The following is a 20063-nucleotide window of genomic DNA, read 5'->3' on the forward strand; positions in this document are numbered from 1 at the left end:
TATGAATGCTCTTCGCGTGTAGATCGCGCTGTAGGGAAGATCACGCCCAAGTTCACGGCCAACTTACTGGGCAGACACAAAATTACAGATTACACGGAGGCCCGTGCGTGGATGGGTTAGAGTGGCTCTTGCTTCTAGAACATTCTTTTAACTTGAAAAGAGTTTGTCCAGTACCATTTTTACCTTGGAATTTGAAGTTCTCATCCAAATAAATGCAAGAGTGAATATCTGTCTGGGGAAAAGTGTTTTGATATTTCAAATATATGTTCACAGCAAATGAAAAGTTGCATTGCATCCACCATTTATCTTCATTTGGTTGCTGTGGGTGACCAAAACATTCATGTTGTTTTTACCTAAATTCATCTAAAATTCCATATTAGTCACTTAATTTTTCATATTTAGCCTAAGAATTAAGCTCTGGAATGACAAAATATTGAAAATATAGACATTCCTATATAAAATAAAGGCAAAGATAAATATGGAAACATGACTTCAATTTTTGACCCTTGCCACATCAAAGTTACACCCTTTACTGTAAAACTGACCATATATGTAAATTGTTAACGTGCACGACTTGAACATGGGAACAAGTCATTTCCTAATTGATGTATTTCTGTGCTATTTTTCATGTATGGGAACAATCACGTGAACATGTCAACGAACCTGAACGAAAAAGAGGCTTGGCCCACGCCCGAATGAATTTCAATCAGAACAAAGTTCCTCACTTTTTTGGTTCTGTTTTTCACCATCAAAGTCGGGATGCGGCTTATCCGGCGTTGCGACCGTATCGCCAGCAAATACGGGACAGTAAATTGATACAGTACTCTCCGCATAATTGGGTAGGCTCGGGCAGAGGGTTTCTTACCCAATTAAGCGGAGTACCCGATTAATTAACTATTAGTAAGCAGAGAATGCGATTAACCGTGGAAAATTCGAGATGCATGATTTCTTAAAGTGTTATATCTGCGATAAAATGTGGGTAGAAATTAGATTAGAAGAAAATTATTTACCCATTTATGGAAACCCGATTATCAGGTAATTTTAATGTGCATTGGAACTGACTCTGACATTACAACCCAATTAAACGGAGTACCCCTTTAAGCGATACCCGATTACGCAGAGAGTAGTGTAATCAGAATTATTATACTATATACAGACTGTGATCAACATGTGTATCATTAACAGCAACAAAGAGCACATGCTATGAATGAATTGACTGCGCATGTGTACAAGTGGGATCTCATATTGTGTATCAAAAATCTATAGCGATTTTAAAAATAATACATGCAAAGAGATTTTGACATCTCCTCAGACTTCTCACAGGACGCACAATACTTTTGAATATGTGTATGTGTATGTGTACGCATATATATATAAATAAAATTCTTGGTAATTTATCTCATATGTTTAAGTGGCACTCATATAATGATCTATTATCATATCACCATAAATAAAACAAAATTTCCACTTTCATTTACCTGACCAAGAGAGAACAGTTTATGTCTACTAAAAAGCCCATGAGAAATGCTCTTCACAGGCACTAAATTGTCAGAGCAATCTTGTTTATTCAGGTATGGTATGCTTCATTATCTTTAAAGAAAAACTGCAGTGCAGATTACATGCCTTTGACATTTTGCTATACAAAGTAATGCAAGGAGACTGTTGCTCTCATGTACAGCATATCATCATTCCACTCACTTCCAGCTTTTATACTTACAGGGAGAACATATCAAATGGCAAGGACAGCATTGGGGTGAGAGATGTGTTGAACAAGCAGCCATAGATTCTACCTGGAATACAGAGAAAAAAGAAAAATATACTATGTGAAAACAACAGAATACTAGTATATGATCCATGCACACAAGAACATCCATGGTGAATAGTATAAGGTTGATTTATATCACTTTAACACAATCAGGTTCATAACCTGAGAACCAAAACTTCTGCATGTAAATGGAAACAAAAGCAATTTATTCATCATTTGAGTCACTTTCCGTATGATTTTGGGTGTTATTTGGCAACATTTTGCAGTACAATAAAGATATGACTTCTGTAGCTGGCTCTGGTCACTAAACTCATTTCAAATAGCTATGATACTTTAAAAAGGGGCAGTTTTGTTTTAGTTGGAAGGGTGGTTCAGGTTTTGTGTGTGTGTGTGTGTGTGTGTGAAATAATGTAAAACCACACATAAAATTTGAACTTGAAATGTCGCCATGCCTCCGCCATAATGCATTGTTCTCCCAATAAGGCTACAGTACGTCATGACAATGTGTGTTTACAGTTTCATGTAATTGGCAAAAAATTAAATTGACATGTTTGTCACAAATGTGGTGATTGTTCACTTTTCTTGAAGTAGGTTTAATTGGCTCAATGGCTATATTATTTAAGAGAGCAGGTACCGGGGGATTTGACAATTATTACTTGACCTTTAACCCTTTAAATGCATTGACTAATTTCCAAAGTATGGAGAAAAAGTGTAATTAAGCATTAGATAGTAAAAATTTAGCATTTCTACCTGGCCTTTGACCCCATGACCCTAAAATTACCCAGGGAATCACACTCAGGCAATACATGAATATATACATGCATATGTACTAAGTTTCATGATGATACCTTGAGCCGCTTTCGAGATATATGGAGGAAGGAGTGAAATTTAGCCTTTTCACTTGACCTTTAACCTTTTGCCAAAAACTTTCCGAGAGAATTTCTATTTGGTAATACATGTATACACTGAGTTTCAAGAAAAATCCCACAGACATTGCATAGATATGAGGGAAATAGTGAAATTTTAAGGAGTTGACCTTGACCTTTCGACCCTTGACCCTGTGACCCAAAAATTCCCAAGAGAATCATTGTCAGGCAGTTCAAGCACATGCACTAAATTCGATGAGGATATCTTGAACCATTTCCGAAATTCGGAGAAAAAAGTTAATTTTAGCACTTTCACATGACCTTTGACCTCATGTCCAGAAACTTTCTCACACGCATCTTTCTCAGGTAATACATGTACAGTTGAACCTCTATTATCTGGCCTCCCTTTATCCGGATCTCTCTATTATCCGGACGCAATCTCGCCGTGATTTTTTAAAAAATAATTACGGGAAGAAAGGGGGATTCCCAACTCCTTGAGAACTCCTACCCAAACACACATGAATTACATATTACTTCCAATATGATTAACATACATTGCATCAAATTTCCTTCCAAATTGCTTACCTTCAGACATTTCAACATCCCGAAACATCCCCAAAATGTAACAATGAAAAGGTTGCAGTATACACATTACTACATGTGGTACTACAATGGGCTACATCAGTACATGTGTATGTATATGTACATGTATAAAGCATTGAGTCTCCCGTATCCGGCCAAATCCCTTATCCGGATGAGCCCCGGTCCCGACTTGTCCGGATACGAGAGGTTCAACTGTACATGTATATCTACATTTTAAGAAAATACCTTCAGGCATAGCATAGATATGAAGAAAATCGTGAAATTTTGAGCATTTGACCTTGACCTTTGACCTTGAGCATGTGCACCGCAAAGTTAATAAGCACAACTTCGTCCACTCATGCATATGATACATACCAAGTCTCATTAGGATACCTCAAATGTTTTAAGTTATGCTGTCTACAAAATTCATTACAAACAGACGGACAGATGGACACCCCCGAAAACATAATGGCTCCGGCAATACTTCGTGGCGGAGGCATAAAAAGCAAAGATATCCCAAGACTACACAGTCCTAATAAAAGTTGGGACCCAATCAAACATGTCTGATATGACCTGAGCTTCCTCTATTATTGGAATCCAATGCATTTGATTTGATTTGACTTTGATTTTTGTCGAGCCCACCGGAGGTGCGGAGAGACTAATACCCCGTTTAGAGTCCCTCTATCTAGGAGGACCTCTGGAGGATATGCTGGATGAAAACTAGGCATTTTTATACAAACTCAGTGGGTGGTAAGAGAGACCCCCGTTTCGAGTCCCCCTGTTGTCTAGAGTGAGGTCTGTATACATTTCTATGGAAACCAGTGGAGGGGCATTTTTTCCACCACAAACAGCGCTGGGCCCCGTTGCTAGAAACTTTGCGTTTAAACGCAACTTGCAACTGATTGTCACTGGCCAATCAAAATCATTGTTGCATGCATGTCTTCTTAATAGGGCAGACCCTGAGCCAATCAGAATGGTTGTTTCAAAATTAGCAATTATTTGCAATTGATTGCAACTTTCTTGCAACGGGGCCCAGGTCACTGGAAGTGTTCACGCTAGTCTGGTTTTCAGACTGTCTTCTTGCACTAATTTCCTTTTCAGATTATTAACACCTTCTAACAACAAAAGAAGTAGCAGGTTTAGCTGATGGGCCTTAGCCTTTGGCAAATGTGGCGACTTCGTTAAGGGCAGCGTCGAAATCCGCGAAGGGCACATTTTGTAAAAGGAGTATCGTTGGCAAAGGGTCTGAAAACCAGACTATGTTCACACTGTTTGTGCCGAGACCGTTTAGAGTCCCCTCGTCTGGCGTGAACACAGCACAACCTCTAGAGGTTGTGCTAGACTCGTGCTAGGCTGTCTAGCATGACATTCACCCCAGACTCACGCCAGACTCACTCCAGACTCGTGATAGATGCTTTGTGCTGAGACCGTTTAGAGTCCCCATCGTCTGGCATGAACACGGGACAACCTCTAGAGGTTGTGGTGTGTTTGGTGGGACTCTAAACGGGGTATAAGGGATCGCCTGCGGTGTCTGTCCATCTGTCTTCCGTCCGTAATGCTACAAAAACTTGAATAACTCTCTACTGAGGACTTTAATTTCAGTCAAACTTGGAGGGAAGAGTGGTTATACGATACACATTTTACCAAACATGAAGGTCACCTCAAGGTCAAAGGTCACAGGCAGGGTCAATGAACTATTAGGGAACAATGTTAAGTTTTTACAGCGCATTTCGATTATGGCTCCTAACTTGATCTATATGTTCGTTTGTTACCAAACTTCGATGGTAGATGTCCCTTGGGGAGTTGAAGGTCACCATAAGGTCAAAGGTAACACATAAAAAGTGATTATAATGAAAATTCTCATTCATACTCATAAATTACAGTGAGTGTGACTCTTTTTATAGTGAAACTTGTGAGATTGCGCACAGTACCATGCACAGGAAAGTAGTATTCCAGTGAGATATACTTTCGGTGGACACTTTGATCTTAGCCTCAGTACCAGGGAAGCTGCAGCAAGACTTCAGGCAGTTTATCATGTTAGGAACATACTGAAACGCGTGATTAATGCACAGAGCATGACAAATGACCATTCCATAATACCGTTGGAATACTAACATTAGTTTGTGTGCAAATTGTCAGTCCATGGCATTCACCATTAGACTACAGAAGCTGTTCAAAAGATTTAAAAAAAAAGGAATCTATGGCAGAATCCAACATCAACTTGTTCTTGAAAGACAGAGCACTTTTACAATTTAAAAACAAGAGACCCGCGGGTCTAGCGCTCACCTGAGTATCGCAAGTTCACCTTTCACGCAGTCACTAATCTAAATTATTCACAGCTCTACCAAAATTTGACCAGGCATTCTGAAGTAGAAGATGAAAATGTACAATAAGGGCCAAAATTTTTAAAGATTCCTTAATTTGGGGGATTGGGGGCCCCCTGGGGCCCTCTGGGTGGGGCATGGTGCCCATTTTGATAAATTGAGATCCTGACCCCCTAAGGATGCTACCTGCCAAGTTTGACGAAAATCTATCATGAGGTTTTCAGGAAGAAGATGACAATGTACGATTCAGGCCCCCATTTGGACCTTCCTAACCAACCCCCCCCCCCCAACCCACCCCCCCCCCCCACCCCTGCCCCCAAGAGGGGCACCCCTGGATCTCCTATGAACAAACTCGAAACTACAGTCATTAATGTACTCACTCATAGTATTATCTTAGCTGTATAACTTCTGATTCTAGAGAAAATTTTTAACGATTCCTTCATTTGGGGGGTTTGGGACCCCAGGGGGCCCCCTGGGTGGGACATGGTGCCCATTTTAACAAATTGAGATCCTAACCCCTTAGGGATGCTACCTGCCAAGTTTGGTGAAAATGGGTCATGGGGTTCTAAAAAAGAAGATAAAAATGTACAATTTAGGCCCCATTAGGACCCCTCCTCACCTCCCTCCCCTGGGTCCCAAGGGGGGCATCCCTGATTCTGCCATGAACAAACTTGAAACTGCAGTCATCAATGTACTAACTCATAGTATTAACTTAGCTCCATCACTTCTGGTTCTAGAGAAGAAGATTTTTAAAGATTCCTTAATTTTGGGGGATTTGGGGGCCCCCTGGGTGGGGCATGGTGCCCATTTTAACAAATTGAGTTCCTAACCCCCTAGGGATGCTACCTGCCAAGTTTGGTGAAAATGGGTCATGGGGTTCTCAAGAAGAAGATGAAAATGTACAATTTAGGCCCCATTAGAACCCCTCCCCACCCCCCTCCCCTGGGTCCCAAGGGGGGCATCCCTGATTCTGCCATGAACAAACTTGAAACTACAGTCATCAATGAACTAACTCATAGTATTAACTTAGCTCTATCACTTCTGGTTCTAGAGAAGAAGATTTTTAAAGATTCCTTAAATTTGGGGGGTTTGGGCCCCCCTGGGGGCCCCCTGGGTGGGTCATGGTGCCCATTTTAACAAATTGAGTTCCTAACCCCCTAGGGATGCTACCTGCCAAGTTTGATGAAAATCGGTCTTGGGGTTTTCAAGAAGAAGATGAAAATGTAAAAAGTTTACGCACGACGCACGACGCACGACGGACGACGGACGACGGACGCCGGACGAAGGGCGATCGCAATAGCTCACTTGAGCCTTTGGCTCAGGTGAGCTAAAAAAGTAAAATGGACCAAATTCTGATGATTGCATACAACACTGTGTATAGCAATGACTACATATGTACATGTCTCCCACCCTCTTTTTGTCAGAACCTTTGGCATTTGGATATATGCTAGTAAATATTAAGTCGACAGTGTAGCTGAAATGGCAGTTTGCAGAGTAAAGAAAGCATTGTGGACAAAACTTTTTTTTTCTGCTATTCGAGTCTGCAAAAGAAGAATCAAACCATGTGATAAAAGGGTTAATTATGATAAAAATATTAAATATTATACAATGTATATCAACTGAACTGAAACTGTTGCCTTAATTAAAAGTTCAAAACCAGAGCAGAGCGGGCTCTGAAAAATTCGAACAAGCCGTTAGTTTGACTCGACGCGGTACCGCGAGAATCAATATACACGTATTGTACGAAACCATTATTGCATGATTACTAAGACATGAGAGCACTTTGGGGTGAGTAAGTCTCACAGTGTTAGATATGAAAGGTACTTTAACCTGAAACACAAACTAAGACAAGGAAACTCAGGGAAACTTTTGAGGTACCAAAACTTTATATTATCTTTAAAAAGAAAGAACTTCCCACTTTTTCTTGTTTTTTCTGTAAGTTCAGTTAGACCCTTGAAACCGCTAAATTAACAACAAGCGAAAATGTCCCCCAAGTAGCGATTCGCGAAAAAATCTGTACATTAAAATTTCAGCTCGAACAGTAATCTGACTCAGATTGTTGCTGTTTTTTTGTTTTTTACTTCACATAATTTCTACTTATTTTTTTCTATTTCTCTATCTTACTAATTTTTGTGTTTTGTCAATTTTTTTTTTTTTTTTTTTTTGGGGGGGGGGGGGGGGGGGGGGGAATAGGGCCGAGGTTTGGATGTGCAGTAAATAAAAAAAAAAGAACAAAAGTATTTTATAAGGAGGAATTAAAGGGAAGGGAAGGAAAAAAAAGTTAATTCATCCATGACACACAGCCGACGTATGATACATGGAGGCATCTTACACCTCCCATGTGTACGAACGTATTCATACAATGTTACAGTATCCATCCGGAGCACGCAGGCGAATCGCAGAGTAAAATCTCGCAAGTCTCAGATCATGTGTATACAGACGGTTGTACTGACCTACACCATGATTCTAGGCCATGCCCGTCACTACAACATCCTTATAATACAGTGAGGAATTCTGTGGATTTGTTGAAATTTGATAAAATACCAACACTTAGATTTGCAATTCATGTACAGTATACAGCAACATTCTAAACCGGCTTATCCAGGCTGCTCGTTCAGCATACAGTAAGCAGCAGAAGGGCCTACTGTGTACACTGGTAAATGGTAATTTCGTCAACGAAATGTTAATTTTGTTTGGAAATGACAACATTTCGTAACGAAATGACCGATTTGTAACCGAATAGGCTATGAACCGAATAGGCTATGCGACACTTGGCGTCCGATAGAGCTCGCACTTTTTCTTTCCACTCTCGATGTTGACACGGAGGCGGAGCGCGGACAAAACCTAGTCGACCTCATAGAGGAGACCCTCCTGCGGCCAGCGGCACCAGTCTTGGGGGCCCGGAGCCGGCGGCTCTGGAGGAGATAGCTCCACAAAAAATAAAGGGAATACATAGGGCCGATGCTCTAGCTATACCTTATGTAGATGGTAAGTAATTGATTTGTTGATACTTATAATGTATTGGGTATCAGTTTCTAGCTGTCAGTAAGAAAAAAAAATGATCTGCATTCCCATGTATTGGTAAAAAGCATACTACCAAACTGCTTAAACTAATGTAACATGAGTAATGAAAATACTGAAATAGTTTTATATTTTGATATTCCCTTAGATTTAAAATCTGCCAAAGGATGTTCTCTTCATACTGCTTCAACCTACAATGTAATATGAAAAATTGTGAAAGAGTTGCAATTTTATAATGAAAGTATGGTCATGCAATTGTATCATACATGACTGAGGTACAAAAATTGGAACGTCAGTAACAATGTAATGTAACAAGGGTGTAGAGTAACGAAACAAAAATTATGAAATACAAGTGTATTTCTAAACCAGTGACAGCAAATAATTCTTTGTGTGACTTGAGTAAACTGAGGGGGAATAAAGAGTATGGTACTTTAAATGGGGGTATCCCACGAGACCGACACCCACGAGTCATATGGTCCACGAGACCGACATCAATATTAGGTCCATGAGTCATACAGCCCACGAGTTATACGGCTCAGGAGTCATACAGCCCATGAGTTCAACACTACGCACAAAAGGCTCATGAGACCGACACTAAGCAAACATAGCCCACGAGACCGACACTAAGCAATAAAGGCTCATGAGACCGACACTAAGCAAAGAAAGCCCACGAGACCGACAGTAGGCAAAAAAGGCCCACGAGACCGACACTAAGCTAAAAAGGCTCACAAGACCGACACTAAGCAAAGAAAGCCCACGAGACCGACAGTAGGCAAAGAAGGCCCACGAGACCGACAGGATAAACAGTGCCATCTACATGTCAATCACCTGTACAGGGTATTCCATGAACAGAAAAATAACATACTGGCGGGTGTAATTTCGTAACGCTATTAATTGAAAGATGGTGACCATCTACATAATTATGAACGTCATCAAATATGTATTTCTTCATACTTCTGGGGGGGGGGGGGGCAAGTGTGTCAGGGAGCGACATTGTTATCAAGTAGAAAAATTGAATTGTATTTTCATGCCCCCGCCCCCCCCCCCCAAAAAAAAATAGAAGAATTAGTATTCTTCATTCCCCCAAAAAGAAGACAAAAAACACAAATGAATTTAAAAGAGGACAATAACGATGCATGGATTAATTTTAGAGCTTTGTAATGCCATCGTGCTATTTTTAATATAGGCTTTCCCAGTTTTTAGCTAGAAGATGGACAAGATATAAATTTTACCTCTTCTCTTTCCCGATTCACTAGTTGCTTATTCTATTTTAGATATTCTACCCTCCTGCTTTGACGTTTTGCAGTAAGATCTATTTGTAATTTTCTCTGTAACTATAATGTAATTCTACCGATTAAAACATTTTATGTTGCAGGGATTCACCGGCTCAATTTTGTGGCTTGTGTTATTCTCCTCCGAACAGTACATTTTATCGTGAAATACAATAGCTGTTTTCATGGATGCATCGGGCTTTTTCCGAATCCCTAACGCTACCTTAATAGACGATTACGTTATTTTTTATTTTGTATCAATACTAAATCAACACCCTTGCAGGTTAATTGTGGAAAAATCTGTTACACACTTTTACTGTACTTTGATTTTTTTTTTCACAAACACACACCCATACAAACACAATTAAAGATCCTGATCATTTCGAAGGGGGGGGGGGGGGGGGGGCAACTGATGGGGCAACACCCTGCCGGAGATGGCAACTCTTCTTTTCCATCTCTCATATCTTCCTATGCTATTATCAGGACACCCTATACAATTTATTGGTCTATAGGTGGCGCTGTTCATCCTGTCGGTCTGGTGGGCCTTCTTTGCTTAGTGTCGGTCTGGTGAACCTCTTTTGCGTCATGTCGGTCTCGTGAGCCTTGTATGCGTAGCGTCGCTCTCGTGGACCTTTTAAGTGTAGTGTCGGTCTCGTGGGCTTCGTTTGCTTACTGTCGGTCTCATGAGCCTTTTGTGCGTAGTGTCGGTCTCGTGAGCCGTATAACTCCTGGGCTTATTTTACTTGATGTCGAACTCGTGGGCTTTATTTACTCAGTGTCGAACTCGTGGGCTGTATAACTGGTGGGCTGTATGACTTGTGAGCTGTATGACTCGTGGGCTGTATGACTTGTGGGCTGTATAACTTGTGGGCTGTATGACTCGTGGGTGTCGGTCTCGTGACGTGCACCCCTTTAAATGACCTCACATGGCCTTGCTTGAAGTGGTTGTTATAGGCCAAAGACGTTACATTTTCTATCCAAACAAAATCCAAAGAAAATATTCTGATTATCAAACTAGACAGACGAGATGTGGCCAATAATCGTGGACATTATAAGATTTTGTTCAGTTCCAAGTCTTACGTTGCATGTCTTTTAAAGATATCAGCTTTGCATACCTTCAAATCCTTTTAGCCAGCTTGATTCTTTTAATAGTCATAGCTGTAACTTTGTACAATTTTGGTAATTTGTTAGTGGAACAATCAGAAGACAGATGGAAATGTAATGTTGCACCTAGACACAATTTACAAACAAATGACTGAAGGCTTAACATACAAAAATTTGTTTATCTGACAGGATCACCTTAGGCAAGAGTTGACATTTTCTCTTTTTACAATGCCATTCTTAAGCAATAATAATTTCCTGTCGACTGACATGTACATATGATAATACGACATTCACAATGGTTAGTGTTACAGTTCTTTATGTATTGTTCTTTGAGACAATCAACCCAAAATATTGACATTTGCCTAACTACGATAAGTCAAGATTCACCTTTACCGGAAGATACAAGCATTAGTTAATGCAGGTTGAGGGACTGTGGATTACTACTGTATACATCTGTACGTAGCAAGGGTGGAAACCTGGGTGAGAATTTGGAGTGAGACACTAGGCGTCTTTATCAGCGTGAAGTTTCAAAATAGCGCATTATTTGCAGTTACGAAACTAGCCCGATGTCAAAATAGTGCGCTATTTGTGCAATGAAGATGCAAATAGTAAGATGCAAATAGTGCACTATTTCATCAGGAAAATTTTCCCAAAAATATTGGGCTAGTTCATGAACTAGCATGCTCATTTGTGAACAAGCGTGGTATTTGGAGTGCGTCTCCATCAGCCCGAAATTTTCTCGATCCCATCATACTGTGGATGCTTCTGGTTAGGAGCATCCACATGGCGAAATTTTCTCGATCCCATCATACTGTGGATGCTTCTGGTTAGCCAGCTGGCAGGCTGGCTGGGGAAAGTGCACATAAAAAAAAGACCCGGGGGTCTCGTGCTCACATGAGTATCGCAAGTTCACCTCCCTTGCAGACTCTTACTGAGAACATTGGAAACTTGGGGCAGGGCAGCTTTGAGAGCTGGGGGCATGGTGTCCATTTGCAAATATATATTCAATCACACTGGTAAAAATACCTGCCAAGTACATTGCAATTTATACAACATTGGACTATGCAGTTTGTAAAAACAAAAAGCTTAAAGCTCTATCACTTCAGATTCTAGAGAAGAATAATATTGAATATTGAATTCCTTAATTTAGGAGGTGTGGACCCCCTGGGGCCTCCAAGGAAAGCATGGTGACCACTCATATCCTATCCCCCGTGGAATGCTACTTGCCAAGTTTGGTGAAAGTGCACTATGTTGTTTTCAGCAAGAAGATGAAAAAGTAAAATTTAGGTCTGCATTTGGATCCCCCCAACTCCATGGGGGAGGGGGGGGGGGGCAGCCCTGGATTTACAATGAACAAACTTGGAACTAACAGGCCTCGAATTTCGCCAGTTTTTGGGACAGGCAAGTTTTGGTTTGGGGGGCACTCTCTCTCAATATTTTTTAAAGGGCAGCAAGGCAAGTCAGAGCTAAGGGGCACCAAGGCAAAACCAAAAAATTTGAAGGGGCACCAAGGCAAAACCAAAAAATTTGAAAGGGCACCAAGGCAAAACCAAAAAAAAAAAAAAAATGAAATGGCTTCCAAACTTATTTCCAATCATTCATTGCTGTACTTTACGTGGTAAGGGCTCACCTCAGTTTGAGTTTAATTAGTCTAGACCACATTCAACTACGTCTTGAAGGAAAGAAATATGATAAAAATGGTCCATTTAGAGAAGAGAGAAATACCATAAGTGCATGGCTCAGATCAAGGGACCAAAAATGTTACATTTGACCTAAAAATTTGAAACTAACATACAGACTTCAGTAACCTTATTCTTGTAATCTCCAAACACTGCAAAATATTTACTGTAAGTGCTAGAGTACGAAACATTATGATACATCTGGCAATCAGCAAGCCATGTTTGGTGGTCAGAAAATTTAACGCAACTTGGTGTCCTCTTTATGCTTTTATCTTGTTTTTAAATTAACTTTTGCAAATATACTTCAATGTGTGGTGAAACTTGCCCCAAAAAGAAACAAAACCAGTTTTCGAACAAACATTGGAGGTATTTCCTGAAATATATGGATGCCGAGTTATGTACGTAACACTTTACATTCTACCATACAATCGTTCTTCTCATTTCTTAATTTGATACAAAAATTATAATATCATGCTGTTCAGTGAAGCAGTATACAGCAATGCTGGTACAGAGGTCGATATTTTCTATGAAAACTTCTGAACCAGCTATCAATAACAAAAAACTTTGCCCATAAAAAATGTTAGGTACATAACTCGGTGTCCTATGTTATGGTCTTATCTCTTAATGTACTTCATTTCTGCCAAATACACCTAATCATATCATGAGTGCTATCTATTATTTATGACATGAACACTTTTGAACAAATTGTAGATGCTTGTAGAGTCCAAATTTTACCATGTTACATGTACATACACTTGTAACTAGGACACCGGTGTCCATGTTATGTATGTTACATCATATTGGGTCAATTAGCTAAGATTGAGTCTGCTTCTCACCAATCTACTCATATATGTAAGTTTTATGATATAACTAGAAATGTCGCTATGGCGACTGATGCCTCCGCCATAATGCATGATTCTCCCAATAGGTGTATAGTATGATGTCTTCACAATGTGTGATGACAGTTTCACATAACTGGCAAAATATTGAAATGACAGGTTTGTCAGAAATATCTGGAATGTTCACTTTCCTTGAACTTGGTTTGCCATAATTGTCTAAGAGTGCAGATCTGTACATACATGTATATTTGGGGAATTGAGAATTTTTACTTGACTTCTGACCGACCCTTTTATAAGTTAATGCATTGAGTAATTTGCAAGGTATGAAGAAAGAGTGTAATTACAGCACAATATAGATTTTTTGGGGGGCATTGAAACCTGGCCTTTGACCCTTAACCTTTGACCTTTGACCTTCTGGCTGGAAATTTCCCAGAGAATCTCCATCAGGTAATGCATGTATGTATTATGTTTTAAAACTAATAATGCAAGCATTGCATATACTAGTATATGAGGGAAATAATAAAATTTTGAGGAGTTGACCTTGACCTTTGACCCCTATTCACCCATGACCCCTAAATTCCCTAGATAATCCCTGCCAGTCAGTACATACGTATGTACCAGGTTCCATGAAGATACATTGAAACATTTGCGAGAAAAGTGATATTGCAACATTTTCACCTAACCTTTGACCTTTTGATCTTTGACCTTATGACATGAAACTCTCTCTGCAGAATCTTTACACAGTAGTACATGTCTACACTAAGTTTCAAGAAAATACCTTTGGGCATTGCATAGATATAGGGGAAATAGCAACATTTTTAGCATTTGACCTTGACCTTTTGACCTTTGACCTCTTGCCAATGTCACTAAAATCTACTCAACTAATTGCCCCATCATACATCATCCTTGGACCAAGTTTGGTGCAATCACGTAAACAGATAAATTTTAGGATTTGACCTTGATCTTTGACCTTTGACCTCTGTCCAATTTCACTAAAAAACTAATCAAGTAATTGTCCCATCATACATCATCCTCCAACAAAATTTGGTGAAATTTGCTCGATCGAGTCTTGAGTTATCGCGTAAACGGATACAATTTCGTGATTTGACCGTGACCTTTGACCTTTGGCCTTTGACCGATTTCACCCAAAATCTAATCAAGTAATTGCCCCATCGTACTTTATACTTGGGCCAGGTTTGGTAAAATTCCATTCAATATTACTTAAGTTATCGCGTAAACGAAAGCGGACGGACGTACGTACAGACGTACGTACGGACAACCCGAAAACATAATGCCTCCGGCACCACTTCGTGGCGGAGGCATAAAAACTTGCTTAGATGGAGAAACTAGTTCATAATGTGTCATTTTCATAGTGAATTGAAAGGTGTGTTCCGTACATAACTGTCACGTACATAACTCGGTGTCCACTTTCAAGACCAACTTTGAAGGACACAATAGGTTCAGAATTTATAACTAATGTTTTAAGTGGTTTGCACGTAGGCAATAGCTGCCTGGTATTTGCCTTTTGTAAGAAAATATGATTGTGTTGACATAATAATATATATTGTAATGTACATAACCCTGGACACCAAAAAATTTAGTATGTCAATCAACTGTAAAAATATTGAAAAGTACACTTAATGTTGCAGTGAATTCAATTTGAAGTAAAGATACTACAGTCAACTTCGGATACCTCGAAGTCGTCGGGACTGAAGAAAATGATTCGAGGTACGCAAAATTCGAGGTACGCGAAATTCGAGGTACGCGTACGTACGTCGAATTTTCTTCAACTTATCAGACGTTTATTGATGTTCAACATGGTATCTGTTATAGCAGGGTTCTCGCCAGAAATTTCTTCACGCTTGTCGGCACTAACTGGCGCTGTTCTGGGGGTGGGTACGGGAGGGGGGTTCCCCCTCCCTCGCGAAGCGCGGAAGCCTTCGCTGATGCTCAGTACAACACAGATAAATCGCCGCTAAAATGCCACAACGAACGTTGTGAGGGGCATATTCTCACAGAAACAATGCAGAAACTCCATACCTTTTGTTGGCGGCAGTTCCTAAATAATAAATGAAAGAGACGTAGGTGCCGATGGTGAAGGTTCCGATTTCTTTTAGGCCTTTCCTGTTTCACTGTTGCAATAATTAGCCGTCTCTGCATCGCAACAACGCGCGCGCCGTGTATACCCGTAGTGTTTTTGCTTTCTCGCCGTCTGCTCGACCACGTGGTAGGCTTATTGCATGCAGATGCGCGAGAAGCAATCGAGAACTTTCGGGACATCGTTGCACTTTCCTTTCTGGGTATACTGCGGTAGTTTGGCCGTGACATCAAAGAGATATCATACAAAAATGTAATGATGGTCATTATTCCGAAGGTTTGTTTAATCATAAAATGAAATGATTCATTACTGAGTACCTCGAAGGTTTGTAATCGAAAACAACAACAACACCAAAGGTCGGTACTACAGATGAATGTTCAAAATAAACAAAACTGATTTCGTTCGGAGATTAACAAATATGTTTTACTTCATTATTTTCCGATCAACGAACCTTCAGAAAGGAATCTATCATCGTTATTGTTTCGGAATAACAAACCTTCAGAGTAAGAAAACTAACCATTTTGGAGCCGTTGTTGTATTCCGAAATTATACTGGCACAACTTTCGAAATAACAAAACTGATTTCGTTTGGATATAAACGAATATTATTTTCTCCTTTATCATTTTTCGATTAACGATCATTCAGAATTAAGAATGTAGAGTATTATATTACCATTATTCTTTCGGAGTAACGAACCCTCAGAGAACGAAAACTGTAACCGTTTTGGGGCCGTCGTTTTATTCCGTAATTATACTGGCAGAACGTTCGAAATAACAAAACTGATTTCGTTATGAAATGAACGGACTTTTTTCTTAATCATTTTTGGATTAACGAACCTTCAGAATAAAAAATCTAGCATCATTTTATCATTAATCTGTCGGAGTAACGAACCCTCAGAGTAAGAAAACTGCAACTGTTTGGGCAGTCGTTTTATTCCGAAATTTCACTGGCAAAACGTTCGAAATGACGCACTGATTTTGTTTTGAAATTTACGGACATTTTTCTTTATTTAATTTTCTGTTAACGAATCTTCAGAATAAAGAATCTACAATGTATTATTTTATCATTACTATTTCTGTCGGATAAACAGACCCTTAGAGTACGAAAACACGCTGTTTTGTGCCGTCATTTTATTCCGAAATTTCACTGGCAGAACGTTCGAAATGACAACTGATTTCGTTTTGAAATTTACGGACATATCTTTTTTTCTTTATTATCTTTCGGTTAACGAACCTTCAGAATATAGAATCTCGTACTATTTCGTTACTATTTGTTTTTTTTTTCTGTCGGAGTAACGAACCCTCAGAGTAAGAAAACTGTTACCGTTTCATTCCGAAATTTCATTGGCAGAACGTTCGAAACAACAAAACTGATTTTGTTTGGAAATTAACGGACATTGTTTCTTTTTTATTGTCCGATTAACGAACCTTCAGAATAATAAGGAATGTAGTATTATTCTGTTATTATTTCGGAACAAACCCTAAGAGTAAACCCGTTTGGGGCGTCCCTTTATTTAGAAAATTCACTGGCAGCGAACTGAACACAGGCAAACCAAACTGCTTTTGTGACTGTGAAACACATTGTTAACTTTCACTAAATCAAGAACTGATCTGGAAAGAGAACAATTCACGTGTTCACGAAAATCAAAACTGCGTCACAATATATATGTATATATGCCTATTGTAGGCCGTAATTGCTAAAGAGAAGAACATTTCGCTCTCTCCCGTAAAAGGAAAAAAAAAGAAAATGTTCGGCAGTTAAGCGCATGAAATGTCAAAATAATATTTTTTACATTACTTGAACAACCAAACATTCTTTATTTTAGATTTTTTTAAAAAAATCATTATAAATAGATAAAGAATGTATGGTTCTTCACGTCAAAACGTGGGCCTCTGCGTACGATATCCATTATCAATTTTACGCGGGAAAAGCGTAGCTCCTTGAAGCAAGAGCATGATTAAAAAAAATGAATACACACAGACACACACTGATGCTGGTGTAGAGAAAAACAAAGACAGCTTGCTCAAAAGATGCTTCCTTCTTTCAGTTTATTTTCTCCCCAGTCATTCCTATCGTTCTACTCCCATGAACCCCTGACATGCACGGACGATGAACAAAACAAAATATTACCGACACTGCAATAAAAAAAATAGAAAGAAACACGTGCTCGAAGCAAATTATCTACACTTTTCAAGTTGAACAAATTGATGTTCGTAATAAAGAATTAAAAAAAAAAAAACCACGACCACAGGCAGTGGGGAAACTTGATATCATGGCTTGTGGAAATTTCCATGAGAATGTCCACGAAAGCCAGGTGTCAGATAAAGGAATGCCGCGCGTACTGCCACCTTGCTTCAGTGGTCGTAAACAGCGTGTAAATAGCATGTAAACCAAATGGGAACATGGATGAATGATTATCCATTTATTTTCTGCCCATGAAGGACCCCTAACCCACCTGTTAACAAACCAAGCCAGAAGCACGTGGAGCATTACGTACGTTGAACTTGAAAGACCATTATGACAGAATTACTATAAATGTCGGCCCGGAGAAGGAAAATGGAATATTCACGAATGACGTTTACAAATCCATGGAAAGTGAAAAGGCTCAAATGGAACGCATGGCTTTTTAAATAATAATGATTTTAAAAAATTAATAACCCGCTGAAACTACCAAAAAAAAAAAAATTGCATTTGCTTACTCCATCGCACGTTCTTTTTTCTTCTTTTTTTTTTAACGAAAGATGGAGTTAATTTTCTCTCTGCGGCAATGCTTTGAACGCATCTAATTTTGCGTCATTGCCGATGGCCAGCTTCCTAAAGAATCCTTTCAAATATACGAAACAAAGTCTAAAAATCTTGGATCCTGGGGGTGAATTCCGGTGGTATTATAAATCCTGCTCACTATCAAAATTTAATCATCTGTTCCTTGCGCCATTTTACCTACCAACTGTTCCTGAAAATTTCATCCTAATCTATTCCCAAATGTTCACTTATTTTGCGAATAGAGAGACAGACAGGCAGATAAACGAACAAACAAACCAAAGCAGCAAAAAAAAAAAAAAATAGATAAAAATACAACCTTTGGCGGAAGGGGGCATGCATTTCATATCGTTTGTTTTTGCGTAACCCGACAACAAGCGTGACAACAAGCGAGCACGTGTCAGCCTTCCTCAGCCTCCCTCGGCCTCCGACCCTCTTTTCGTCCTCTCTCTCTCCCTCTCACAATACCGTCGGAGACACAGACGGCTGTTTGTGGCCGGCTGGACAGTGTGTGTGGATCCCGAATCAGAGCGCATGTGAGTGAGCAAGTGTGTGATGTGGTGTGTAAGTGCAGCTAGTACATGTACAATACGATGTCGCTATGTTGAGCCGCGTTGTTGTGATCGGCGCGTAAGTTTTTGCGCTTGTAAACTGCTGCTCCTTCCAACATCTAGCTTCTTTTCTAGCCATATAAAGAGTAAAAAAGGCGAGAAATTGGTCCGAACTGAGCTCGTCAAGTAAGTTCACGCGTGCATGGTGTTACCCTTGTCGGCAAGTTCACGCGTGGTGTTACCCTTGTCGGCAAGTTTTACCCTTGTCGGCAATTCTTTCTTCAAACCGCACGCTTGTCGGCACCGACAAGGGTGATATACGCTGGCGAGATCCCTGTATAGTGCCTACCGATTGTTTGCATGCTTGTCAAATGGAATTGAATCGACTTTTATATGAATGAATTGAATGAAAATCGGAATTGAAATCAAAATTTCAGAAATGAAGATTTTGGTGGCCCTATCGCGCCACCAAAAAAAGTAGGATGTTTGCCTTTACTTTTGAAAATGAACAGCAGTAACAATCGGCTCCGTAAGATATTAAAATAAATGCCGGATGTTTGCTCATACTTTTGGAAATGAAAAACAATAAGACTCAGCTCCGCATGGTGCTAAAACTACTATCAGATATTTGATTTTGCGTTCGGAAATGAATAAGGATAATATTTGGCTCCGGAAGACGCTGAAATAAATGTCAAATATTTGCTTTGACGTTCGGAAATGAAAAACAATATTCAACTCCGTACGATGGTTATTGGATAAGTGTCGGATATTTCCCTATACTTTCGAAAGGAAATAGCAATAACATTCGGCTCCGGAAGATGCTAAAATGAATGTCGGATGATCGCATTTATGTTCGGAAGTTGCAGTAATATTCTGCTCCATACGATGCTAAAATAACTGATGTTTGCTTTTATATTTCGAAATGAATAACAGTAACATTCAGCTGCGTTCAATGGTAAAATTAATCTTTGATGTTTGCTTTGATGTTCGGAAATGAGTAACAATAACATTCAACTCCTTACGATGATAAAATAAATGCCGGATGTTTGCTTTTACGTTCGAAAATAAATGGTAATAACATTCAGCTCCGGAAGATGCTAAAATACATCTTGAATGATTGCTTTTACGTTTGGCATGTTTGGAAATGAATAGCAGTAACATTCTGCCCCGTATGATGCAAAAAAATAAATTTGGATACTTGCT

The 20063-nt window shown here is 39.6% G+C and overlaps 1 protein-coding gene across 2 annotated transcripts in view; it reads right to left on the reverse strand.

The window, feature by feature from the left end:
* LOC139734685 (E3 ubiquitin-protein ligase MARCHF6-like) overlaps positions 1 to 20063 on the reverse strand; it is a 231794-nt gene that overhangs the window by 122062 nt on the left and 89669 nt on the right. For both annotated transcript variants that reach the window (XM_071645478.1, XM_071645477.1), the window contains exon 5: positions 1718 to 1790. In XM_071645478.1, coding sequence (XP_071501579.1) covers positions 1718 to 1790 — 73 coding nt within the window. The remainder of the gene's footprint in view (positions 1 to 1717; positions 1791 to 20063) is intronic.

Source organism: Diadema antillarum, unplaced genomic scaffold (assembly GCF_040938485.1).
Source record: "Diadema antillarum isolate AM-2024a unplaced genomic scaffold, OU_Dant_1.0 seq00000539_RagTag, whole genome shotgun sequence".
Lineage (NCBI taxonomy): Eukaryota > Metazoa > Echinodermata > Echinoidea > Diadematoida > Diadematidae > Diadema > Diadema antillarum.